Source organism: Coregonus lavaretus, assembly GCF_964263955.1.
Source record: "Coregonus lavaretus genome assembly, chromosome: 26".
Taxonomy (NCBI): Eukaryota; Metazoa; Chordata; class Actinopteri; order Salmoniformes; family Salmonidae; genus Coregonus; species Coregonus lavaretus.
Window position 1 is genome coordinate 4577164 of NC_140013.1, and position 26772 is coordinate 4603935.

The 26772-nt window shown below is 44.9% G+C and overlaps 1 protein-coding gene across 1 annotated transcript in view; it reads right to left on the reverse strand.

The window, feature by feature from the left end:
- LOC311101907 (dedicator of cytokinesis protein 10-like) overlaps positions 1-26772 on the reverse strand; it is a 107708-nt gene that overhangs the window by 49555 nt on the left and 31381 nt on the right. Inside the window, exons 6-26 of the mRNA XM_084143148.1 lie at positions 26225-26423; positions 22184-22269; positions 21963-22046; positions 17046-17204; positions 16063-16296; positions 15566-15688; positions 14426-14508; positions 14085-14207; positions 13691-13770; positions 11270-11457; positions 9184-9249; positions 8982-9074; positions 6714-6837; positions 6044-6165; positions 5439-5522; positions 4999-5091; positions 4684-4802; positions 4445-4514; positions 2972-3085; positions 2362-2433; positions 480-626 (exon numbers count right to left, since the gene is read on the reverse strand). Coding sequence (XP_083999274.1) covers positions 480-626; positions 2362-2433; positions 2972-3085; positions 4445-4514; positions 4684-4802; positions 4999-5091; positions 5439-5522; positions 6044-6165; positions 6714-6837; positions 8982-9074; positions 9184-9249; positions 11270-11457; positions 13691-13770; positions 14085-14207; positions 14426-14508; positions 15566-15688; positions 16063-16296; positions 17046-17204; positions 21963-22046; positions 22184-22269; positions 26225-26423 — 2463 coding nt within the window. The remainder of the gene's footprint in view (positions 1-479; positions 627-2361; positions 2434-2971; positions 3086-4444; positions 4515-4683; positions 4803-4998; positions 5092-5438; positions 5523-6043; positions 6166-6713; positions 6838-8981; positions 9075-9183; positions 9250-11269; positions 11458-13690; positions 13771-14084; positions 14208-14425; positions 14509-15565; positions 15689-16062; positions 16297-17045; positions 17205-21962; positions 22047-22183; positions 22270-26224; positions 26424-26772) is intronic.

Below are 26772 nucleotides of genomic sequence, written 5' to 3' on the forward strand. Positions count from 1 at the left end.
TTTTTAGGGAAGCTGTGCTGCGTCATTTTCCCCCATGTGGGCCAGCCCCCTAGCAATTCAAGTTCTAGCCAACAAGCTTCAGCCCTCGCATTTGAGTGACATCTAGCAAGAGGCACATCATGCACCCAGAGCAGAGCGTGAGAGAGTGCAATGAAGGGGTGCACATATATGCACATATGTGATGTAGTATGCAATTTTCGGGGACCACTTTTGGCTCGTGAGTGCTACTTTCAGAACTACCGTCTAAAAAGTATACAAAAGTACCGGAGATTCTCTTTAAGGACATCTATATCTAACAATAGTTAGCAGCGGAAGCCATTTTAATTTACAGTTAGCTTAATTGCATTCAACTCTGCTTCTGTATCATTAGTCAGGGAATACAAATGTATTACCCTTGGCAGCATTTGAGCCTGATCTCGACAAGTGATAAGGACAGCTCCCTAAGCATGTAATGTGTTTGTGATGTGTGTTATGCCCACCTTGACAAAGGCTGCCATGGCCAGGTTGGCACTGCGGGTCTCCTCTTCCAGCTCCTTGTTCTTCCAGAAGATGTGGTCGGACACGGTCATGACTAGGCTCTCCAGACGACTCAGGTAAGTTGAAGGGAACCTCTGTGGTCGAGGGAGCTGAGGCACACATAATATGGAAAATAACATATAGGCCTAATGTATAAGTTGCACTAGCAACACCAAGGTTGTAGGTTCAATTCCAGCAGGGATCACATATACATACTACAAAATGTATGCACTAACAGCACTGAATGGTACAGTGGGACATAGGACAGATGCAGGCCCAATACATGGTCAGAAAGTAGGCCGCAGAGAATCTGAATATGTGTGACTTGAGTACTAACTTTCCAGTGTTTTCCGTACTCCGTGTATTATAGTGTATTGTGTTTGTGTATTTGTATGCTGACTTTCCAAAAAGAATTTCCCTGTAAATGGACAATAAATTCTATCGTATCGTACTGTAAGTCGCTTTTGATAAAAGTGTCTGGTAAGTGGCATATACACACACTGGCCAGTTTATTAGGTACACCCCCCCTTTCATGAAAATGGATTGCTCTTACAGACAGTGAGTCACGTGGTCATGGTTTGCTATATAAAGCAGCCATCGAGGCATTCAGTTACTGTTCGAATGAACGTTAGAATGGGCAAAACAAGTGACCTAAGCGACTTTGAGCCAGGCGCGTCGGATCCAATATCTCAGAAACAGCCGCCCTCCTGGGCTTTTCACGCACGACAGGACTCAAGGACTTTTAAGTACTTTTTCAAGCACTAATATTTATTTTCAAGGACCATCAATTTGTAATAGCTAATATTATGCTATTGTTGCCACCAGATGGCAGTATATCGCCACAACCTCATGAAGAAAAAAATAACGTAGTGTTCATCACTATCTTTTCTACTCAATATACGTTGTTTCAATACTTATTTCCTCACACAACCCACCCGGAGAAGGGCGGGTGGGCTGTGTGAGGAAAACTGCATGTTAACGGCCAACAGAACTGCACGGCTTGATAAAGCAGAATACTGCGGGCACCCTGTGAATGAGGCGATTGGCAAAAAAGCTCTGGAGGTTGTTGCAGAGAAAAAGTCATATAATGTAGAACTGGCACCAGCGCAGGATGCAGCGTTGAGTCTTTCCCCCTTCATGTGGCTCTTCAGGGCCGATTCACCCATGCTCGCAATGTCAAAGTCGGACGCATGTTTTGCACCTTACACGGTGTGTGTTGGTTGGGTCCAGTGATGGGTCCTTGTCACGGATGGGCTATTGCAGCAGATGACTACACCGGGTTCCACTCCTATCAGCTAAAAACAAGAAGAAGTGGCTCCAGTGGACACGCGATCACCAACACTGGACAATTGAGGAGTTGAAAAACATCGCCTGGAACATGACAGGGAGTTCAGTTTATTTGATTGGCCTGCGCAGTCCCCAGACCTCAACCTTCTTTGGGCTGAGATAGAACGGGCTGCATGGACCAACATCCCTGTGGAACGTTTCCGACACCTTGTAGAATGCCCCGAAGAATTCAGGCTGTTCTGAAGGCAAAGGGAGGTCCGACCAGTACCAGATGGGTGTACCTACTAAACTGGCCGGTGAGTGTATAATATAATCATTAGATATACTCTTTGAGTAATGAGGTTTGAGAACGTGATTGTCTCTTTGCGTGAGTTAAATACAACAGGGACAATGACACTGAAATGATGTCAAAATGTATTCCTCAGTGTGACCAAGACAGAGTTCGTCTCATGTATTGTTTATCGGTATGCTAATCTGTATTAATTGATTCGCCACCACCCCTCTCACAGGGAGTGTATATGTACATATATTATAGCTTCATATTTTATGTTTCTATACCTTGACATTGTCTGAGTCCACTAGATGCTGGGCCATGGACTTGACAATGAGCTCGAAGAAGAACCAGGAAAACTGCAGCAGACAGGGGTAAAAGGTCAAACAGGGGTCAGATCATCTGGGTCACGTTAAGTTAAGAACTCAGGGTCACATTCAACGGCGCATTCAGATAGATATATATCACGTAGAGCAGATGGGCTTCTCTGTTATGTAAGATAAGGAATCCTATCATGGCTATGCATGACATTTCTAGGTATGACTTTATTTGGATAGTCCCAAATAGGTTTGTAGATGTTTAGTAGATGTCCAACTAACTGTCAACAACATTTCAACAACATTTCAATTAACTATCTACTAACCTTAACCCTAGGCCTAACCCTTAATCCTTACTCTAACCCTAAACCTAACCGTAACCCTAGCAAGCAGATGCATGTTAACAGAGTTGCAGTTGACAGTTTGTTGACAGTGTCAGCATCTGTAGATCAGGGGACTATCCACCCAAATGACACCCTATTCCCTATATAGTGCACTATTTTTAACCACAGCCCTATGGGTTCCTATAAAGGGAATAGGGTGTCATTTGGGACTGGGCGTGGCGTCCATCTAGACTCACCCTGAGGATGTTCCTGACGGCCAGCTGCTCGTTGCTCTTCAGGTCAGAGGACATGCCCTTGGCCAGCTCCTCGTGGACAGTCCGGAAGCCGTGCGACTCCGCCTTGAACACAAACTGACCACCGCAGTGGAGAGAACAAGGTCAATCAGACAGACGGACAGAGAGACAGACACACAGACAGTAAGACAGACAGACAGACACACAGATGCGCTGTACAGACACTTTTTCTCTCTCTCACATACTGTACACCCATTACTAGCATCAAGGGAAGCAAACATGCAATATGCTTGGATCTGCATTTAATTAAACCTACATAAAAACAAAACAACACCGATTAAGGTTCATCAGAGTTGAGGAAGAAGAAATAGATGCTGAGTCTGACAAATTTGTAATAAATTATGCATAAAAAAATCTTGATCTAATGTAGTTTTTCCAGGCACATCAAATTCATTGGGGTACGTGCTTCTGTACTGTATCTATGTGCTTATTTTGGCACTCAATCTCTTTTTCTCTTTTTGTGCGAAATGTTCCACCCTCACTGTAGGTGGATGGCACACACACCTCATTACCACTGACCTCACCCAATTGAGTTAGTTCATTAACAATGGTAACCACACACACACACGCAACGCTGCACGCACACACAACGTGCACAAAATGGCTTGCTGCTAGCCCCCCGAGCAGCATGCCAATCAGTTGCCATAGTAACGGCAGTTCCATTACAGTGGCCCTCCCATTCTTTCCTCTCCTTCCACCCTCCCTCCATTTCTCTTTCTGTCTCTCTGCCCCTCTTAAAGATTCATTGTAGGATTCTGATTTTCTTTCTACCAGACATGAAAAAGCCTCTCTCTCTCTCTCAAGCATGCCTTGCATTCTTATTGAAACGGCTCAGTGTCCTTGTTTGCCTTCCACCAGACGACACACCCCCCCGCTCTCTTCCCCACAGCCATGCTTGTCTGTGTGTGAGCTGAGAGCCGTGTGTGGCAGACTCTCTCTCTTCTCTCTGTGGCCACAGTGTTCTGGGCACATTGCCCTAGCCCCTCAGCCACGCTCCTGCACTCACCACACCCCAAAGCCCCCACCTCTGCCCACACACACGTATGTACACACGCGCACACACACACACACACACACAAACAAACAAACAAAGCCCCCTTCACTACTGAAGCTGTCTACCCTTCACTACTCTCCTCCCCTCTGCTCTCATCCCATCCCCTCCGCTCTCCTCCCCTCTGCTCTCATCCCATCCCCTCCGCTCTCCTCTCCTCTCCCCTCCTCTCATCCCCTCCGCTCTCCTCTCCTCTCATCTCATCCCTTCTGCTCGCTTCTCCTCTCCTCTCCTTTCCCCTCCTCTCCATTCATCCCAACCCCTCTCCTCTACCCTATGACACCACCTGGCTAAACAACTGCAGAATCTGAGCCTCGCTCTTCCTGCAAGACAAGGCTAACATCTCAATGAAATGAGCACCATACCTTTATGTAGGACTGCAGGTAGTGGTCAAGGTTTTCGTCATGGCACTTGGCAACAATGTGGACCAGCACCCTGGTGAAACACATGCCAACAAGGTGGTCACTCAGTCATCATCAGGCAACATTCATAACCTGGCAACATTTTATTGCTAAGCTAGCAATATTCATTATCTGGCAACATGTATTCCTGCATGATCCTGTGGCAGTGAGAGTGGTCCGTGGCCTGCAGTGCCGCATTCTACCTGGTGGTGGTGGTGGTGACTTCGTCGTTGTCGTTCTGGGTGAGAACCTTGAACAGCTGGTTGAAGAGCACAGGCAGGAAACGAATTATCACTGGAATCTTCTCAATGCTCAGTAAGCCCTGTGGGAGAGAGAAAATAAAGAGAAAGAGAGAGAATCAGAGAGAGAGCGAGAGAGAGATATAGAGATAGACAGAGGAGATAGAGATAGTCAGAGAGAGAGAGAGGATAGAGATGGGGTGTCAGTGATGGGGTTTATAGTATGGGAGTGAAATGCAGAATGGAGAGATGTGAAGTCATCCCTCTATCCTCCCAGACCTTCAGGCAGTTGAGGAAGTTTGAGGTAGGTGATTGGGAGAGGTCCGTGTCTCGTTTTTGGCACTGCTGGAAGAAGCGGTTCAGGTGGGGGTCCTGGCGATCAAAGAGAGAAGACACAGTCACAACCAGAATCCCCATCACTGAGTGATAGACTGTGTACAGGAGATGATGACTAAATCCAGGAGCAAACTGAATCTGCATCCCAAAAGGCATCCTATTCCCTACATAGTACAGTAGTTTTGACCAGAGCCCTATGGTCAAAAGTAGTGCACAAAATAGGGAGCCATTTGGGGCGCAATCCTAAAAGTCACAATGGGATAACAAGGATTGACTTGCTGGAGTTGAGACCCATTAAAGGTTGGTTAAGTACATTGTTTTTTTAAGAAGAAAGTTGACTTGTGGTGGTTCCATGGAGTGGGAGGGTAAGGTTAGACTTTTACCTGAGTGTAGACTGTGGAGAGGACGTTGGTGGAGACCTTGAATATGGGCTTCCCTCCGTCCACCCACTTCAGATCTGAGCCGTTCTAGGGGGAGAGTGGGAGGAAGGGTCAGTGAGCACCAGGGAGATCCATGCTTGCTTAACACTTTACAGTTGTTCCCTTTGGTGTGCTCACGTCATCTCTCTCTCTCTCGCCAAAGTAACAATGCTTTCCCTATCAATTCCTGTATCTACTTCCATCTAAATATTTTCTTTCTACTTTCCCCCCTATTTTCTCTCTTCCCTCCCTCCCTCCCTCCCTCCCTCCCTCCCTCCCTCCCTCCCTCCTCCTCTACCCTCCCTCCTCTCCTCTCCTCTCCTCTCCTCTCCCTCCTCTCCCCTCTCCTTCTCTCCCCTCCCTCCCTCCTTCTCTCCCCTCCCTCCCTCCTCCTCTCCTCTCCTCTCCTCTCCTCTCCTCTCCTCTCCTCTCCTCTCCTCTCCTCTCCTCTCCTCTCCTCTCCTCTCCTCTCCTCTCCTCTCCTCTCCTCTCCTCTCCTCTCCTCTCCTCTCCTCTCCTCTCCTCTCCTCTCCTCTCCTCTCCTCTCCTCTCCTCTCCTCTCCCTCTACCTTAGTAGATCCGGGTTCTTTGACGAGCAGGTATCCAGGGGGCAGGCTACAGGACACAGGGATGTTGAACTCCTGTGAGGCCAGGCGACCCTCTCTGAGCAGAGGCAGCCATGAGTAGCCCACTGCCATCAAACACACACACACACGCGCACAAACACACAATGCACAGGGCGTACACGCACACACACACACACACACACACCCCCACAGGAGAAAGAACACATAGGTAAACCCTATACTGTATGTAATGTGTAAATCAAATCAATCAAATGTATTAATAAAGCCTTTGTTATATCAGCAGTTGTCACAAAGTCCTTTTACAACCTGGCCTAGACGCCAAAGAGCAAGCAAAATCAGAAGCAAGAGCACAGTAGTGATGGCCTGTAGATGTAGCATGCACCATCACACTCCAGAATTCGATAACACAATCACAACAGTATCCCCTACTCCGAGGCGATGTTGCTGCACAGTGATAAGCTAACGGCGACTAGCTACCATCCACTGCATTGACAAACTTGTCTCAAAGACAGTATTAACATATGCTATCTGACAGATGCTTTTATCCATACATTTTTGGACTGCTGGCCCCAGCGGGAATCAAATCCACGGCCCTGGCGTCGCTAACACCATGCTCTACCAACTGATCACACTATTTCTCCTTCCTCCCTACCTGGGGTCTCCAGGGTCTCCTTCTTCTTGGAGTTGGTCTTGGCGTTGATGTCACAGGTCACATGGTAGAAGGAGAAGAGTAGGTGGTGCTTCTCATGGAGCTGGGTGGGCAACTCAATCTTCACCTGGGACACAGAGGAGGACACAAGGGACCATTTCACAAACAGGCACAAAAATCAAATCAAATCACAATTTAGTTAAAGTGCATTAAACAAAAGCCTCAATACATAAAAAAGAAATATATATATATATACAGTGAGGGAAAAAAGTATTTGATCCCCTGCTGATTTTGTACGTTTGCCCACTGACAAAGAAATGATCAGTCTATAATTTTAATGGTAGGTTTATTTGAACAGTGAGAGACAGAATAACAACAAAAAAATCCAGAAAAACGCATGTCAAAAATGTTATAAATGTATTTGCATTTTAATGAGGGAAATAGGTATTTGACCCCTCTGCAAAACATGACTTAGTACTTGGTGGCAAAACCCTTGTTGGCAATCACAGAGGTCAGACGTTTCTTGTAGTTGGACACCAGGTTTGCACACATCTCAGGAGGGATTTTGTCCCACTCCTCTTTGCAGATCTTCTCCAAGTCATTAAGGTTTCGAGGCTGATGTTTGGCAACTCGAACCTTCAGCTTCCTCCACAGATTTTCTATGGGATTAAGGTCTGGAGACTGGCTAGGCCACTCCAGGACCTTAATGTGCTTCTTCTTGAGCCACTCCTTTGTTGCCTTGGCCGTGTGTTTTGGGTCGTTGTCACCCAAGATTTGACGGTACATGGCCCCGTCCATCGTCCCTTTGATGTGGTGAAGTTGTCCTGTCCCCTTAGCAGAAAAACACCCCCAAAGCATAATGTTTCCACCTCCATGTTTGACGGTGGGGATGGTGTTCTTGGGGTCATAGGCAGCATTCCTCCTCCTCCAAACACGGCGAGTTGAGTTGATGCCAAAGAGCTCAATTTTGGTCTCATCTGACCACAACACTTTCACCCAGTTCTCCTCTGAATCATTCAGATGTTCATTGGCAAACTTCAGACGGGCCTGTATATGTGCTTTCTTGAGCAGGGGGACCTTGCGGGCGCTGCAGGATTTCAGTCCTTCACGGCGTAGTGTGTTACCAATTGTTTTCTTGGTGACTATGGTCCCAAGATCATTGACAAGATCCTTCCGGGTAGTTCTGGGCTGATTCCTCACCGTTCTTATGATCATTGCAACTCCACGAGGTGAGATCTTGCATGGAGCCCCAGGCCGTGGGAGATTGACAGTTCTTTTGTGTTTCTTCCATTTGCGAATAATCGCACCAACTGTTGTCACCTTCTCACCAAGCTGCTTGGCGATGGTCTTGTAGCCCATTCCAGCCTTGTGTAGGTCTACAATCTTGTCCCTGACATCCTTGGAGAGCTCTTTGGTCTTGGCCATGGTGGAGAGTTTGGAATCTGATTGATTGATTGCTTCTGTGGACAGGTGTCTTTTTTACAGGTAACAAACTGAGATTAGGAGCACTCCCTTTAAGAGTGTGCTCCTAATCTCAGCTCGTTACCTGTATAAAAGACACCTGGGAGCCAGAAATCTTTCTGATTGAGAGGGGGTCAAATAATTATTTCCCTCATTAAAATGCAAAACAATTTATAACATTTTTGAGATGCGTTTTTCTGGATTTGTTTGTTGTTATTCTGTCTCTCACTGTTCAAATAAACCTACCATTAAAATTATAGACTGATCATTTCTTTGTCAGTGGGCAAACGTACAAAATCAGCAGGGGATCAAATACTTTTTTCCCTCACTGTGTGTATATAGATATATATATATATATATATATATATATATACACAGTAGTTGAATTGACACAACTGCCACAACTGGTGTCACAGTGGTGAACAATCAACTGAGCCACTAAGTTTCCGGTGTGAAGTTTCCCCTGGGTACAGATCTAGTATCATCTTCCCCTTCCCCCAATCCTAACCCTTACCATTAGTGGGAGAAATGTAAAACTGACCCAAGATCAGCATCTCGGGGCAACTTTATCCTACACCAGCCACTAAAACGTGAGGGCTTTAGCCTGGTATGCACATGTCTAATTGTGCTTCAGCCTCTCTCATTCATGATAATGAGCATCAAAAGAGTTGGCCTAAGCACAAGCAAAACTGGCTACCAGGCAATTAGAGCCCTGCACGTGCCCCTTCCAATCAATCTCTTCCCATGCCTCTCCCCCTCTCCATCCATCTCTAGCCATACACCTCTTCAACACTCTCATTCCACACTCACCTCATCATAGAAGTCTGGGTTCTGGGAGTGGTGAAGGACCGTGGAACAGGCTGCTGTGGTGAAAACTGGACCCCCAGGCTTGCCGTATATGCACTGAGGAAACAAGTTTTTTTTTTTGATGAAGAGAAAAGTGACGTTTTTCAAGAAATCCACAATGATACTCTAAATGCTATCAATGACAGAGAAGATATTGAGGAGATACCTTCAAAGGTTTGGCAACTTCCTCGTCTGAACTTCGAAACTCCACATAGACTGCAAGGTTACGAGCCTGTGAATGAAAAGGACGTTGTTAGATATGTGAGCATACAGTATTTCATGCGTGTCCACAAAGAGGTCCCATATATAGTACCAGTCAAATGTTTGGACACACCTACTCATTCCAGGGTTTTTCTTAATTTTTTACGATTTTCTATGTTATAGAATAATAGTGAAGACATCAAAACTATGAAATAACACATATGGAATCATGTAGTAACCAAAAAAGTGTTAAACAAATCAAAATATATTTTATATTTGAGATGCTTCAAAGTAGCCACCCTTTGCCTTGATGACAGCTTTGCACACTCTTGGCATTCTCTCAACCAGCTTCATGAGGTAGTCATCTGGAATGCATTTCAATTAAACAGGTGTGCCTTGTTAAAAGTTAATTTGTGGAATTTCTTTCCTTCTTAATGCGTTTGAGCCAATCAGTTGTGTTGTGACAAGGTAGGGGTGGTATACAGAAGATAGCCCTATTTGGTAAAAGACTAAGTCCATATTATGGCAAGAACAGCTCAAATAAGCAATAAGAAACGACAGTCCATCATTACTTTATGACATGAGGGTCAGTCAATATGGAACATTTCAAGAACTTTGAACATTTCTTCAAGTGCAGTCGCAAAAACCGTCAAGCGCTATGACGAAACTGGCTCTCATGAGGACCACCACAGGAAAGGAAGACCCAGAGTTACCTCTGCTGCAGAGGATAAGTTCATTAGAGTTAACTGCACCTCAGATTGCAGCCCAAATAAATGCTTCACAGAGTTCAAGTAACAGACACATCTCAACATCAACTGTTCAGAGGATACTGCTTGAATCAGGCCTTCATGGTCGAATTGCTGCAAAGAAACCACTACTAAAGGACACCAATAAGAAGAAGAGACTTGCCTGGGCCAAGAAACACGAGCAATGGACATTAGACCGGTAGAAATCTGCCCTTTGGTCTGATGGGTCCAAATTTGAGATTTCTGGTTCCAACTGCCGTGTCTTTGTGAGACGCAGAGTAGGTGAACGGATGTTCTCCGCATGTGTAGTTCCCACCGTAAAGCATGGAGGAGGAGGTGTTATGGTGTGGGGGTGCTTTGCTGGTGACACTGTCTGTGATTTACTTAGAATTCAAGGCACACTCAACCAGCATGGCTACCACAGCATTCTGCAGCGATACGCCATCCCATCTGGTTTGGGCTTAGTGGGAATATCATTAGTTTTTCAACAGGACAATGACCCAACACAGCTCCAGGCTGTGTAAGGGCTATTTGACCAAGAAGGAGAGTGATGGAGTGCTGCATCAGATGACCTGGCCTCCACAATCCCCGACCTCAACCCAATTGAGATGGTTTGGGATGAGTCGGACGGCAGAGTCAAGGAAAAGCAGCCAACAAGTGCTCAGCATATGTGGGAACTCCTTCAAGACTGTTGGAAAAGCATTCCAGGTGAACCTGGTTGAGAGAATGCCCAGAGTGTGCAAAGCTGTCATCAAGGCAAAAGGTGGCTATTTGAAGAATCTCAAATATAAAATGTGTTTTGATTAGTTTAACACTTTTTTGGTTACTACATGATTCCATATGTGTTATTTCATAGTTTTGATGTTTTCACTATTATTCTACAATGTGGAAAATAGTAAAAATAAAGAAAAACCCTTGAATGAGTAGGTGTGTCCAAACTTTTGACTGGTACTGTATGTACAATGTGACTTATGTGTCTACTACATGTAATTTCCTTCGTATCTAGTAGAGTTTTCACAATACCAGTATCATTATACCAGTATCACAATACTACATTATTCCATGGCAAAAACCTAAACACAAAGTTGACTTTAGTAAACTTGCTTTATGTCAAATATTGTGTGCTATAGCTTGGAGAATAAAGAAACGTGACTCTGGATGACAACATATGGCTTTTTCTTTCCAACATCAGGTCTGTTTTCCTTAAAATTAAGTTTGATTCATATTTTGTGTCCTTGCCATGATATTTCGGAGTATATCTAGTATAAATCTCAAGGGATGTGTGGGTTTGGGTGTGTACGGTACCTTGGCAAAGCTCTTCTGGCTGTCGTATTTTAGGTGTCGGGGGTAGACGTAGACGTGGTTCTTGTAGACGTGGTGTGGCTGGGTGAACTTGGTGGAGTCCTGGACAAACTCCTCCACTTCCACGGTGGCCTGGTGCTGGCTGCAGTCCTCGAAGGGCTTGACGGGCACGTAGGATGACGTCACACAGTCTGCAGACAGACAGAGAGAAAGAGAGAGCGAGAGAGAGAGAAATAGAGAGAGAGGTAGAGAGAGGACATCTGTAATACCTGTAACACTGATGGCTATCAACAGTAGAGAGAGAGGGAGAGAGAGAGGGGTAGAGAGAGAGAGAAACAGTAGAGAGTGGGAGAGAGATGGCGAGAGAGAGGGGTAGAAAGAGAGATAGAGAGGTTAGAGGTAGAGAGAGAGAGAGGGGGAAGAGAAAAGAAAGAGAGGGACAGAGACAGAGAGAGAGAGAGAGAGAGGGGGAAGAGAAAAGAAAGAGAGGGACAGAGACAGAGAGAGAGAGAGAGAGAGAGAGGGGGGAAGAGAAAAGAAAGAGAGGGACAGAGACAGAGAGAGAGAGAGAGAGAGAGAGAGAGAGAGAGAGAGAGAGAGAGAGAGAGAGAGAGAGAGAGAGAGAGAGAGAGAGAGAGAGAGAGAGAGAGAGAGAGAGAGAAAGAGAGAGAGAGCAGGAGGACACATGTAATACCTGTAACACTGATGGCTATCAACAGTAGAGAGAGAGAGAGAGAGAGAGAGGGGTAGAAAGAGAGATAGAGAGGGGAGTGGTAGAGAGAGAGAAAAACAGTAGAGAGAGAGAGGGAGAGCAGAATTATGCCGATACCCGCTAATTATCAAAATCCAGAAAAGAGCCGTTAAATTCTATAACCACTTAAAAGGAAGCGATTCCCAAACCTTCCATAACAAAGCCATCACCTACAGAGATATGAACTTGGAGAAGAGTCCCCTGAGTAAGCTGGTCCTGGGGCTCTGTTCACAAACACAAACAGACCCCACAGAGCCCCAAGACAACAACAACACAATTAGACCCAACCAAATCATGAGAAAACAAAAAGAGAATTACTTGACACATTGGAAAGAATTAACAACAAAAACAGAGCAAACTAGAATGCTATTTGGCTCTAAACAGAGAGTACACAGTGGCAGAATACCTGACCACTGTGACTGACCCAAACTTAAGGAAAGCTTTGACCAAGTACAGACTCAGTGAGCATAGCCTTGCTATTGAGAAAGGTCGCCATAGGCAGACCTGGCTCTCAAGAGAAGACAGGCTATGTGCACACTGCCCACAAAATTAGGTGGAAACTGAGCTGCACTTCCTAACCTCCTGCCAAATGTATGACCATATAAGAGACACATATTTCCCTCAGATTACAGAGATCCACAAAGAATTCGAAAACAAACCCAATTTTGATAAACTCCCTTATCTACTAATGTGTGAAATACCACAGTGTGCCATCAAAGCAGCAAGATTTGTGACCTGTTGCCACAAGATAAAGGCAACCAGTGAAGAACAAACACCATTGTAAATACAACCCATATTTATGTTTATTTATTTTCCAATTTGTACTTTAACTATTTGCACATTGTTACAACACTGTATATATACATAACATGACATTTGAAATGTCTTTATTCTTTTGGAACTTCTGAGTGTAACGTTTACTGTTCATTTTGTATTGTTTATTTCACTTTCTTTTAACTATCTACTTCACTTGCTTTGGCAATGTTAACATACGTTTCCTATGCCAATAAAGCCCTTAAATTGAAATTGAAATTGAAATTGAATTGAGAGGCATTTGTGTGAACAGTAACCTGGGGAAGGTTTTCTGCAGTGCACTACATTGCTGCCTGCCATAAGATGAGGGACAGTGTCTGACAGACCAACCAACCTGCACATGTCCTCTATATTGTTATTGTTCAATGGTTATTTTGACCCTCGGTTATTGTTGTTACTGTTGTCCCATTGACAATATTGATTCTTATTATTTTAATTATGTTGATAGTGTAAATATCCAAAGTAAGCTTTGGCAATATGTACATTGTTACGTCATGCCAATAAAGCAAATTGAATTGAATTGAGAGAGAGGGTGGGAGCGGTAGAGAGAGAGAGAGAGAGAGAGAGAGAGAGAGAGAGAGAGAGAGAGAGAGAGAGAGAGAGAGAGAGAGAGAGAGAGAGAGAGAGAAATATAAAAGAAAGAGGTAGAGAGAGAGACAGAGAGAGCGAGAGCGAGAGCGAGAGAGAGAGAGAGAGAGAGAGGACATCTGTAAAACCTGTTACACTGATGGCTACTATCAACAATAGAGAGAGAGGGAGAGAGAGAGGGGTAGAAAGAGAGATAGAGAGGGGAGTGGTAGAGAGAGAGAGGGAAGAGAAAATAAAGAGAGGGAGAGAGAACATAAGAGTGTTGGACTTACTTGGATGCTCCATAGGGACGTAGTCCACAGTGATGTCCAGGTTCCCTGGAATGGTCTGCAGTTTACTGGTCTTCTCAGCCCTGCAAAGACACAGAGAGAGCCAAGGAATGGGTGAGCAGTGAGCACCATACATTCACTATGACTAGGGCCAGGAGTTTTCCAGGTCAGGTTAGGTGGTCATGACAAACTCTACGACCTAACTATGACCTAAAAAGGGATCTGGACCATGGGGTTGAACTGGCATGATTTGGGATGCATCCCAAATGGCACCCTATTCCCTATATAGTGCACTACTTTCAACTAGAGCCATAAGGGTCTTGGTCAAAAGTTGTGCACTAAATAGGGAATAGGGTGCCATTTGGGACGCAAACTTGATGTCTTTTCGGTGCCCTACCTCCTGTATTCAGACACCAGCTTGATGAGATCTTCAGTGGAGATCTTGTTGCTCTCCTGTTTGAAGAGGGGCGAGAAGCGAGTCTCCCGGTCCACCGTCCCCTGATTGTCCTTAAACACAGACCTGAGACAAACAGTGAGACAAGACAGATAGACAGACAGAACAGACAAGACAGACAGGAAAATAGTTTAGAGTGTAAGATATTTGTCAATTACCTACACCTTTATAGACATCTGTGTGACTCAGTTACTGCAGTTGGATCATTAAAGGAGAAAAGGTCAATAAATGGATATGGAGTGAGTAGGATTACAGGAAACACAGTGCGGGTCAGTGTCATTCACCTGATGGACCAGGCAAAGGGCATGTGGTACTTCCCCAGTTTACTGCAGAACTGCTTGTTGGATTTCAGCATCTTTTGAACCATCTTTAAAGGGACAGGAACAGAGAGAGAGAGAGAGAGAGGGAGAGAGAGGGGGAGAGCGAGAGAGAGAGACAGAGAGAAGGAAACATTCCTTAAAAAATGGGCTGCATTGTTGATATTCTTGAAGTCTGCCGGTGGGTTTCGGAAAACACACAAATAAATTATCCTTGACGTAGATAAAGTGCAAGTCTAAATCAACAGGGGTGTCATGATCCTGGCAGGAGGCGCAGCACTCCTGTCTGCTCATCCACTCAACTTCCCAAACAAAGGCCAGGATTTCAGAATTCCACTCCTTGGAATTCTGTGGGGGCATCTTGGAAAACAATCTCAGAAAATATATGAGGAAAAATGTTTTTCCAAACCATCTGACTTCCCTGTGTGATTAAGGGACATTTAAATAGAGCTTTACAAGAAATCTCACTGGAAAGACCCTGTAAAGGTTGTGCATACCGCTGTTTCACTACTAAGGACTTGGGAAAAACAAGCTGTCTTTTACTGTACATAGTTCTACACATTGACTCTCCTCCACTTATGTTCCATAATACATTTTCCATAGGTAGAGTTGCAAAATTCCTGTAATTTCCCCAAATTTCCTACGTTTTCCTGGTTGGAGGATTCACAGATTTCCTGCTTATTACCTCCTGATTCCGAGATACTTCTAACCTGGATTTGTAGTTTTTATTAGTTGCAAGTCTATTAGTAGTTTTTTCATTTTTTCGCTGTTAATGTACGTTTTTGTTTTTAATTATTATTATTTCATTGTTATTATTACAAAGTAGTTGCCATATTATTCTTGTTTCTAAGTATTGTTTTATTTATTTTATTTTTTATTTGGACACTTGAAAACGAGATCGTGCATCTCAAGAGATTCCAACCTGCAAAACTTCAATTAAATAAATAAATACATTTCTGGAAAACCTGGGAATTTTGGGAAAGTTACCCACATTTTACAACCCTATCCATAGGTAATAGGCTATGAATGGGAAACCATACAGTCCCTTGCTATAAGGTGAGGGGTGGTAGTTAGAGTGAATTTAACTGTGATGTAGAGTTGCGTCACCTTGCTGGAGTCTGTGTTTTTGATGTACGGCTCTGTTCCCACGGCAATATTTCCCATCAGCACCTTCTCCACCCTCGCCACTAGAACAATGTCTGTGTGGGGGTTCGTCACTGAGAAGATGGCCTGCGTACACACACACACACACACACACAAGAAAGGAGTAAGTATCCGATCTCTCTTTTGACACTTCTCCCTATGACACTCCCAGTTCTGCCCCACCCCCCTGTGTGTTGCTGTACCCAATAGAAATAGAATGAGTACAACAGATGCATGCTTTACTCCCATGGGTACACTTTTAAAAATGGCCACTAGTCCAGCCATTACAGCTCTATTGACTTGAATGGCGACGCCATTTCTAGTAATTCAACTTCTATGGCTGATCTTGGGTCGGTTTTGCATATTCCCCACTAATGGTCAAGGTTAAGGTTGGGGGAGGGGAAACTGATCCTAGATCTGCAACTTGGGGAAACTTTATCCGGAGCGTTGCTGTAGCGTACCTGTTTGGGGAAGTGGAGCCAGTCGTCCAGGTCCAGGCTGAGGTGACAGTCTCCAGGTCTCTTCTCTCCAGGGGAGCTCAGGCCATTCTCCTGCCCCGCCCCGGGCCCTCCCGATCCAGCCCCACCCAGCATCTGACGCACCGTCTCGTGGTTCAGGTCAACATGGAAGTCGGCCGACACCTTCCTTCCCTCACGCACATCCAGCAGGGCCACAGTCACAAAGAAGGGCTCAATCTGATGGGGATACATTACAAGTGATGAGCACTGTAAGGCCTAACTTAACCCAGGGCTTTACCAAGGTTTTCCAGCACATAGCTTTGACATGCTTGCTATGTTGGTCTACTGTACTTCAAACAATATGTAGGCAGGTTGATTAGGATTCAAACCTTCTCTTATTCCTACTCTCTTAAGGATTAGCATATGAGTATTGCACCACGCAAATCATTCATCATTTTTCCAGTGACCACTGCACTCAATAGCTGATATAGTATCATCCGTTGCAGCACAGTAAACAACATTAGAGTGAAACGTGTATTGACCATTGAGCACTATCAGTTATGTAGTGCATGTTAATAAAGGGTTGTTTCTGAACCCTAACCACACCCAGGGAGCCTGGTATGTGTGGTTTTAAAGGTAGACTCAGCGATATGACGTTGCCTGTACAAAGTACACACATAAGTGGGTCAATTTCTATGAGTGTGGAAGTGCCAGGCTAAACCTTTACGCTGTTTTGGTCCCGAAGCTACCATGTTGTTGCAGAGTGAAGCGCACATGCACAGACACCCTGTGTGACTGTGTGATAGCAAAGTCTTGCATTGAGCTCATCTCAATATCTGCGGCGCTGTTAGTTGCAACACCGTCATGCCTACCATTAAGCTGTGGAGAACTGTGTGGGTGTGTGTGTGTTTGTGTGTGTGTATGCGTGCGAGTGAGTGTTAGTGTGCGTGTATGAGATGTACGTGTCGTTTTAAATGGGTTCTTACGTTGGTGACAGGACCAGTCTCGGTCTCATTGATGCAGCCCTGCAGCGTCAGGTTGAGGGATCGACAGGCGATCATCAACCTCCTCCCCAGCTTCTCCTCGAAGGGACGGACCGGGGGGCCCTCACCCCTAGGGTACTCCCCCCGCGGACTCCTCAACACCTGACACACAACCAGACAACATCAGAGGAGGGGCAAACAATTGGACTATCTATCAGTGGGCTGAAGTTGAATGTGGTGTGTAAGCACTGGTCTGGACCAGAAGCCTGCAGACACAGAGGCCCTCCTGCGACAGAGATGACCATCCCTGACCTAACAGTACTTCATTAACAGGTGAACTGTGCAGTAGCACCAACTGTTCTGCACAAGGTGTATTAACCCCTAAAGCGTACCTACGTTGTCAGTGTATTAACCCCTAAAGCATACCTACGTTGTCAGTGTATTAACCCCTAAAGCGTACCTACGGTGTCAGTATATTAACCCCTAAAGCGTACCTACGGTGTCAGTATATTAACCCCTAAAGCGTACCTACGGTGTCAGTATATTAACCCCTAAAGCGTACCTACGTTGTCAGTGTATTAACCCCTAAAGCGTACCTACGTTGTCAGTGTATTAACCCCTAAAGCGTACCTACGTTGTCAGTGTATTAACCCCTAAAGCGTACCTACGGTGTCAGTATATTAACCCCTAAAGCGTACCTACGTTGTCAGTATATTAACCCCTAAAGCGTACCTACGTTGTCAGTGTATTAACCCCTAAAGCATACCTACGGTGTCAGTATATTAACCCCTAAAGCGTAACTACGGTGTCAGTATATTAACCCCTAAAGCGTACCTACGTTGTCAGTGTATTAACCCCTAAAGCGTACCTACGGTGTCAGTATATTAACCCCTAAAGCGTAACTACGGTGTCAGTATATTAACCCCTAAAGCGTACCTACGTTGTCAGTGTATTAACCCCTAAAGCGTACCTACGGTGTCAGTATATTAACCCCTAAAGCGTACCTACGTTGTCAGTGTATTAACCCCTAAAGCGTACCTACGTTGTCAGTGTATTAACCCCTAAAGCGTACCTACGGTGTCAGTATATTAACCCCTAAAGCGTACCTACGTTGTCAGTGTATTAACCCCTAAAGCGTACCTACGGTGTCAGTGTATTAACCCCTAAAGCATACCTACGTTGTCAGTATATTAACCCCTAAAGCGTACCTACGTTGTCAGTATATTAACCCCTACAGGGTCCCTACGGTGTCAGTATATTAACCCCTAAAGCGTGCCTACGTTGTCAGTGTATTAACCCCTAAAGCGTGCCTACGTTGTCAGTGTATTAACCCCTAAAGCGTACCTAAATGTCAGTATATTAACCCCTACAGGGTCCCTACGGTGTCAGTATATTAACCCCTAAAGCGTACCTACGGTGTCAGTATATTAACCCCTAAAGCGTACCTACGGTGTCAGTGTATTAACCCCTAAAGCATACCTACGGTGTCAGTGTATTAACCCCTAAAGCGTACCTACGGTGTCAGTGTATTAACCCCTAAAGCGTACCTACGTTGTCAGTGTATTAACCCCTAAAGCATACCTACGTTGTCAGTATATTAACCCCTAAAGCGTACCTACGGTGTCAGTGTATTAACCCCTAAAGCGTACCTACGTTGTCAGTATATTAACCCCTAAAGCATACCTACGGTGTCACTATATTAACCCCTAAAGCGTACCTACGGTGTCACTATATTAACCCCTAAAGCGTACCTACAGTGTCAGTATATTAACCCCTAAAGCGTACCTACGTTGTCAGTGTATTAACCCCTAAAGCATACCTACGTTGTCAGTGTATTAACCCCTAAAGCATACCTACGTTGTCAGTGTATTAACCCCTAAAGCATACCTACGGTGTCAGTGTATTAACCCCTAAAGCGTACCTAAGTTGTCAGTGTATTAACCCCTAAAGCATACCTACGTTGTCAGTGTATTAACCCCTAAAGCGTACCTACGGTGTCAGTATATTAACCCCTAAAGCGTACCTACGGTGTCAGTGTATTAACCCCTAAAGCGTACCTACGGTGTCAGTATATTAACCCCTAAAGCATACCTACGGTGTCAGTGTATTAACCCCTAAAGCGTACCTACGTTGTCAGTATATTAACCCCTAAAGCGTACCTACGTTGTCAGTGTATTAACCCCTAAAGCGTACCTACGTTGTCAGTATATTAACCCCTAAAGCGTACCTACGGTGTCAGTATATTAACCCCTAAAGCATACCTACGGTGTCAGTGTATTAACCCCTAAAGCGTACCTACGTTGTCAATGTATTAACCCCTAAAGCGTACCTACGGTGTCAGTATATTAACCCCTAAAGCGTACCTACGTTGTCAGTATATTAACCCCTAAAGCGTACCTACGGTGTCAGTATATTAACCCCTAAAGCGTAACTACGGTGTCAGTATATTAACCCCTAAAGCGTACCTACGGTGTCAGTATATTAACCCCTAAAGCGTACCTACGGTGTCAGTATATTAACCCCTAAAGCGTACCTACGTTGTCAGTATATTAACCCCTAAAGCGTACCTACGGTGTCAGTATATTAACCCCTAAAGTGTACCTACGTTGTCAGTATATTAACCCCTAAAGCGTACCTACGGTGTCAGTATATTAACCCCTAAAGCGTACCTACGGTGTCAGTATATTAACCCCTAAAGCATACCTACGGTGTCAGTGTATTAACCCCTAAAGCGTACCTACGTTGTCAGTGTATTAACCCCTAAAGCGTACCTACGGTGTCAGTGTATTAACCCCTAAAGCGTACCTACGGTGTCAGTATATTAACCCCTAAAGCGTACCTACGTTGTCAGTATATTAACCCCTAAAGCGTACCTACGGTGTCAGTATATTAACCCCTAAAGTGTACCTACGTTGTCAGTATATTAACCCCTAAAGCGTACCTACGTTGTCAGTGTATTAACCCCTAAAGCGTACCTACGGTGTCAGTATATTAACCCCTAAAGCGTACCTACGGTGTCAGTGTATTAACCCCTAAAGCGTACCTACGGTGTCACTATATTAACCCCTAAAGCGTACCTACGGTATCAGTATATTAACCCCTAAAGCGTACCTACGGTGTCAGTATATTAACCCCTAAAGCGTAACTACGGTGTCAGTATATTAACCCCTACAGGGTCCCTACGGTGTCAGTGTATTAACCCCTAAAGTGTACCTACGTTGTCAGTGTATTAACCCCTAAAGCGTACCTACATTGTCAGTGTATTAACCCCTAAAGCATACCTATGGTGTCAGTATATTAACCCCTAAAGTGTACCTACGTTGTCAGTATATTAACCCCTAAAGCATACCTACGTTGTCAGTATATTAACCCCTAAAGCGTACCTACGGTGTCAGTATATTAACCCCTAAAGCATACCTACGGTGTCAGTGTATTAACCCCTAAAGCGTACCTACGTTGTCAGTATATTAACCCCTAAAGCGTACCTACGGTGTCAGTATATTAACCCCTAAAGCGTAACTACGGTGTCAGTATATTAACCCCTACAGGGTCCCTACGGTGTCAGTATATTAACCCCTAAAGCGTACCTACGGTGTCAGTGTATTAACCCCTAAAGCGTACCTACGGTGTCAGTATATTAACCCCTAAAGCGTACCTACGGTGTCAGTATATTAACCCCTAAAGCGTACCTACGTTGTCAGTGTATTAACCCCTAAAGCATACCTACGTTGTCAGTGTATTAACCCCTAAAGCATACCTACGTTGTCAGCGTATTAACCCCGAAAGCGTACCTACGTTGTCAGTGTATTAACCCCTAAAGCATACCTACGGTGTCAGTGTATTAACCCATAAAGCATACCTACGGTGTCAGTATATTAACCCCTAAAGTGTACCTACGTTGTCAGTATATTAACCCCTAAAGCGTACCTACGTTGTCAGTATATTAACCCCTAAAGCGTACCTACGGTGTCAGTATATTAACCCCTAAAGCGTACCTACAGGGGTATCAGTGTATTAACCCCTAAAGTGTACCTACGTTGTCAGTGTATTAACCCCTAAAGCGTACCTACGGTGTCAGTATATTAACCCCTAAAGCATACCTACGGTGTCAGTATATTAACCCCTAAAGCGTACCTACGGTGTCAGTATATTAACCCCTAAAGCGTACCTACGTTGTCAGTGTATTAACCCCTAAAGCATACCTACGTTGTCAGTATATTAACCCCTAAAGCGTACCTACATTGTCAGTGTATTAACCCCTAAAGCATACCTACGTTGTCAGTATATTAACCCCTAAAGCGTACCTACGGTGTCAGTATATTAACCCCTAAAGCATACCTACGGTGTCAGTATATTAACCCCTAAAGCGTACCTACGGTGTCAGTATATTAACCCCTAAAGCATACCTACGGTGTCAGTATATTAACCCCTAAAGTGTACCTACGGTGTCAGTATATTAACCCCTAAAGCGTACCTACGGTGTCAGTGTATTAACCCCTAAAGCATACCTACGTTGTCAGTATATTAACCCCTAAAGCGTACCTACGTTGTCAGTGTATTAAGCCCTAAAGCGTACCTACGGTGTCAGTGTATTAACCCCTAAAGCGTACCTACGGTGTCAGTATATTAACCCCTACAGGGTCCCTACGGTGTCAGTATATTAACCCCTAAAGCATACCTACGGTGTCAGTGTATTAACCCCTAAAGCATACCTACGTTGTCAGTGTATTAACCCCTAAAGCATACCTACGTTGTCAGTGTATTAACCCCTAAAGCATACCTACGGTGTCAGTGTATTAACCCCTAAAGCGTACCTACGGTGTCAGTGTATTAACCCCTAAAGCGTACCTACGGTGTCAGTGTATTAACCCCTAAAGCGTACCTACGGTGTCAGTATATTAACCCCTAAAGTGTACCTACCGTGGTGTCAGGGTCCAGGGAGAACAGGTTGAGCCTGTCTTCTCTTCTGGCCGATCGGACCACCTCATCAGTTTCAGAGATATACTGAGAGAGAGAGAAAGAGAGAAGATATCCCCACAAATAAAATACAGAATATGTATTAAAATGTGCATAATACAAGTAGAAGCATTGATAATTTTTTAAGGGTAATTGTAGAGCAAATTACATCTCTACACACCCACCTTGGCCAGCTCAGGGTTGATGCCGTTCTCTGTCATCTCTTCATTCTCAGGTAAACACACATCGCTTATAGACAGATCACACACGTCTGGTGGAGAAAGAGAGAGACAGTTACAGTCAACATCTCCGGTGAAATTCATGTCTACCATTCCTGTTTTTAGTATTGGCTTATTTCCTCTGGTCTTCAATGATGGCTATTGTATGAGAGGGAGACTGCAAGGCTGTTGTCATGGAAGCCGCCATCCCTGAGTGTGTTCTGAGAGGGGTAGAGGTGGGGAGGAGAGAGGAGGAGTAGGGGAGAGCTCTCTCTCTCACACTGGCCTTCCCCTGGCCTCTAATGGAGCTTACTGTATGTCTTTATCCTTTAACTACCATCCCTCCATTCAGCCAGTGTAGGTCAACCTTTTATGTGGTACTGTAAAAGAGGCCCCACACAATGAGAGGGATGGAAATGGACAGCTGTATTCTTCCACATCGATAGAGATTGGGGTGGGTGGGAGAGAGGGAGGGAGAGGGTGGGAGAGAGAGAAAGGGGGAATAGAGAGAAAGAAAGAAAGAAAGAAAGAAAGAAAGAAAGAAAGAAAGAAAGAAAGAAAGAAAGAAAGAAAGAAAGAAAGAAAGAAAGAAAGAAAGAAAGAAAGAAAGAAAGAAAGAAAGAAAGAAAGAAAGAAAGAAAGAAAGAAAGAAAGAAAGAAAGAAAGAAAGAAAGAAAGAAAGAAAGAAAGAAAGAAAGAAAGAAAGAAAGAAAGAAAGAAAGAGAGAGAGAGAAAGAGAGAGAGAGAGAAAGAGAGAGAGAAAGAGAAAGATCAGAAGTAGTGCAGGGGCCTGAATGTGTATTAGTGCTCTGGGGCACCAAGGTCTGCTGCTCCTCTCCTCTCATTGTGTGGTTAAACAGAACAAATACGACCTACGAAGATCGATCAAGATGGCGAGACACAAGTATAGGGACAAAGTGGAGGAGAAATTCAGCGGGTCGGATACTAGGCGTATGTGGCAGGGGCTCCTAACAATCACGGATTACAAAAAGACAGCTAAACACCTTTTTCTTCATGCAAAACGACTTTGCGCTGCCGAGGAGAGCCCCTGAGGACAACGAGGGCTAAGTGCTTATGGTCTCCACTGAGGAAGTATGTAAGTCATTCAAACGTGTTAACCCTTGCAAGGCTGGCGGCCCAGATGGCATCCCTAGCCGTGCCCTCAGAGCATGTGCAGACCAGCTAGCTGTTGTGTTTTCTGACATTTTCAATCTCTCTCTAGCTCAGGCCGTTAGCCCTACCAGCAAGATGTCCACTGACATGACTACCGTCCCGTAGCACCCACTTCCGTCATCATGAAGTGCTTCGAGAGGCTAGTCAAAAACTACATCACCTCCTCCTTCCCTGACACACTCCACCCTCTCAAATTCGCCTACCGCCCCGACAGATCCACGGACGACGCAATCGCCATTGCACTGCACACTGCCCTCATCCATCTGGACAAGAGGAATGCATGTGAAGATGTTGTTGATCGACTACAGCTCGGCCTTCAATACCATAGTGCCCTCTAAACTCACCACAAAGCTCACAGCCCTGGGACTGAACTCCTCCCTAAGCAAGTGGGTCCTGGACTTCCTGACAGGCCGCCCCCAGATGGTGAAGGTAGGCAACATTACCTCGTCCAAAGGGTTGGAACAGGTTCAGCGAACAGAACCGAAAACCGGAAAATAAAGTCATTTTTCAAGGAACCAAAATGGAACCGGGAACGAAAGTGATCCATACTGTTCCAGAACTAGAACCGTTATTTTAAAAGCATGAAAACCGGTAATAACTTTCTTTTACGTTTCAGGCAGGCAACAAAAGCGCCTATGCAAAGCCCTCACTTTGTCACTCAGAAACGTATTCCAGCATCTGTCTGCGAGCTGAAAATCTTTGTGTGTGCCTGTTTAGGCTACCTGCCCCTCCCCCCTCCGAAGCATAGGCTACTCTACTGACGTTAGAAGCATGCGAAGATAGAGATTTTTTATTAGCTAGAGAATAATGGATTAACGTTTTCAATGCTAGTTAAGGATACTATAGGCCTAGTTATCATGTTTCATGTTGGATTTATTAACTACAAAAAGGTAAGATGTGTTTTTAATTCTGGTGCCGCTCTCACACACAAGCTTGTTAGCTAGATAGCTCAAGCTTGTTAGCTAGCTAGCTCAAAGGACATTCAAAGTTCCTTCATAGAAGCCGCTCCTCCTGGGTATAATTCTGTGGACCTAATTCAGATAATGTAACCCTCTCGCTCTCTCCCCACCCATAAAATGTCAGTCACATCTTGCGCCATAGGCTACACTTGTCTGTCCATCACGCATGTAAACAACTAAAAGCTTGCCTGCTCTATCCGCACTGATTGGTGAAGTAATTTAATGAGCTAAATGTACAAAACTGTAGATTTTACAGGTTAAAAAAGTAACAGAAAGGAACTTTATAGACGGGTACTTTTTTGGGTTCAAACCGGTTCAGAACTTTATTTTGCTGGTCAGAACAGTGGAACGAAGAAAAAGAAAAGTGGTTCTGTTCGGAACAAAACGATTAGAAAATAATTTTGGTTACAACCCTTGCCTCATCCACACTGATCCTCAACATGGGGGCCCCACAAGGGTGCGTCCTCAGTCCCCTCCTGTACTCACTGTATACCCACGACTGCATGGCCTCACACAGTTACAACTCCATCAAGTTCGCTAATGACACGACAGTAGTAACCCTGATTACCAACAATTACGAAGCGGCCTATAGGAAGGAGTTAGGCACTCTGACGGTGTGGTGCCAGGTAAACAAACTCTCCCTCAACGTCAGCAAAAAAAAGGAGCTGATTGTGGACTTCAGGAGGAACCAGGCTTGACACGCCCCCATTCTCATCAATGGGGCCGCCGTGGAGACGGTCAAAAACGTAAAGTTCCTCGGCGTACACATCTGAGATGAGCTGAAATGGTCAAACCACATGGACACCGTGGTGAAGAAGGCACGACAGCAACTGTTTAACGTCAGGAGGCTGAAGAAATTTGACCTGTCCCTGAGGGCCCTCACAGTGTTATACAGGAGCACCATAGAGAGCATACTGTCGGGCTGCTTCACAGCCTGGTACGGACCATCAGGTTGCTGAATAGCCACCACTACTCCTACACCTGGATAATAACTAACTAAGTGTGACTTAGTTTATGGATTAGCCCTGGGAGCTCCACCAGCCAGCGCGGTTGACGAAACTGTACACCACACCACTTCCAGGTGATATTATATGGAGCTTAATGGCTAATAAGGCTCAGGTCAGTTCGTACCCCCAACTTGATTTAACACCATGTTAGTACAGCAACACAGAACCATGATGACTACGGTTATTACATCATTTGTAGTCGTTTTGACAACCTCAATTCTCCATGGTCCAGGGCGGTGTGAGCAATTTGTTTGGTTATATTCGAGACTGAGGCTTTTTTACTTTGTTTAAGCTATAAAAACCAAGGTGGAGTGTTTTGCCTTGTGCCGGGTCGAATTTCCTGGTGTAACACTAACAATAAGGATCATGTCACCGCACATTAAGTCTCCCCTTAGCCATGGCAGAATATCCTACAGCCATGATGAATACCAGACTTTAATTACAGCAAATGTGTTCTGCCACTTCGTTAAGTATGATGTTATTTGGCTCCCCCGAGTGGCGCTGCGGTCTAAGGCACTGCTTGGCAGGGTCGTGTTTCGGACGACGCATGGCTCTCGACCTTAGCTGCTCCTGAGTCCGTACGGGAGTTGCAGCGATGGGACAAGACTAACTACCAATTGGATATCACGAAATTGGGGAGAAAAAGGGGTAAAAAAATTATAACAAATAAAAATAAGTATGAAGTTATTTTACTGTTATGGTTCTGTAATCCACCCTAGGGTTCTGGTAGCCTGGTCCCATGTCTGTTTGTGCTGTCTTGCCAACTCCTATGGTCACGCCAAATACATAACAAGTTGGCTAGACAGCACAAACAGATCTGGAACCAGGGAAGCTGATCCTGAATCTGTATGGAGGTCCAGAGTACTCACCTTTCCGTGTGTCGATGAGGTCTAAACTCTTGCGGTCCAGCTGCATCAGCGGGGTGGGCCCGTCATTGGGGCTGATCTGGAGAATCCGGGTCAAGGTACTGATCCACTCCTCCATGTCCTGCTCGCTCTCCGCCGCCAGCACGAAGTACGTCACCTCGTTCATCTTCAGCTCAAAGGCGTGCTTCCTCAGACGGTTGTTCTAGAGGTGGTGTTTTGGTTAGTGTTAGTTTGCACAGTACTTTGACAGACAAGTCAGTAAATCAGTGAATTTTGTGCATTTGGGTAGTGCACGACTGGTTGCGTCTGTGAAATCTCCTATCGTATCCAGATTGTAACATTGTGTTACAATAACCCATAGAGCTCTGGTCATTAGTAGTGCACTATGTAGGGAATACGGTGCCATTTGGGATGCAGTTAATAAGAGGTCTTTGATAGCCTTCCTGCTGCATTTATAGACCTGACTACACCTATACTGAACAAAAATATAAACGCAACATGCAACAATTTCAAATAATTTACTGAGTTGCAGCTCATATAAGGAAATCAGT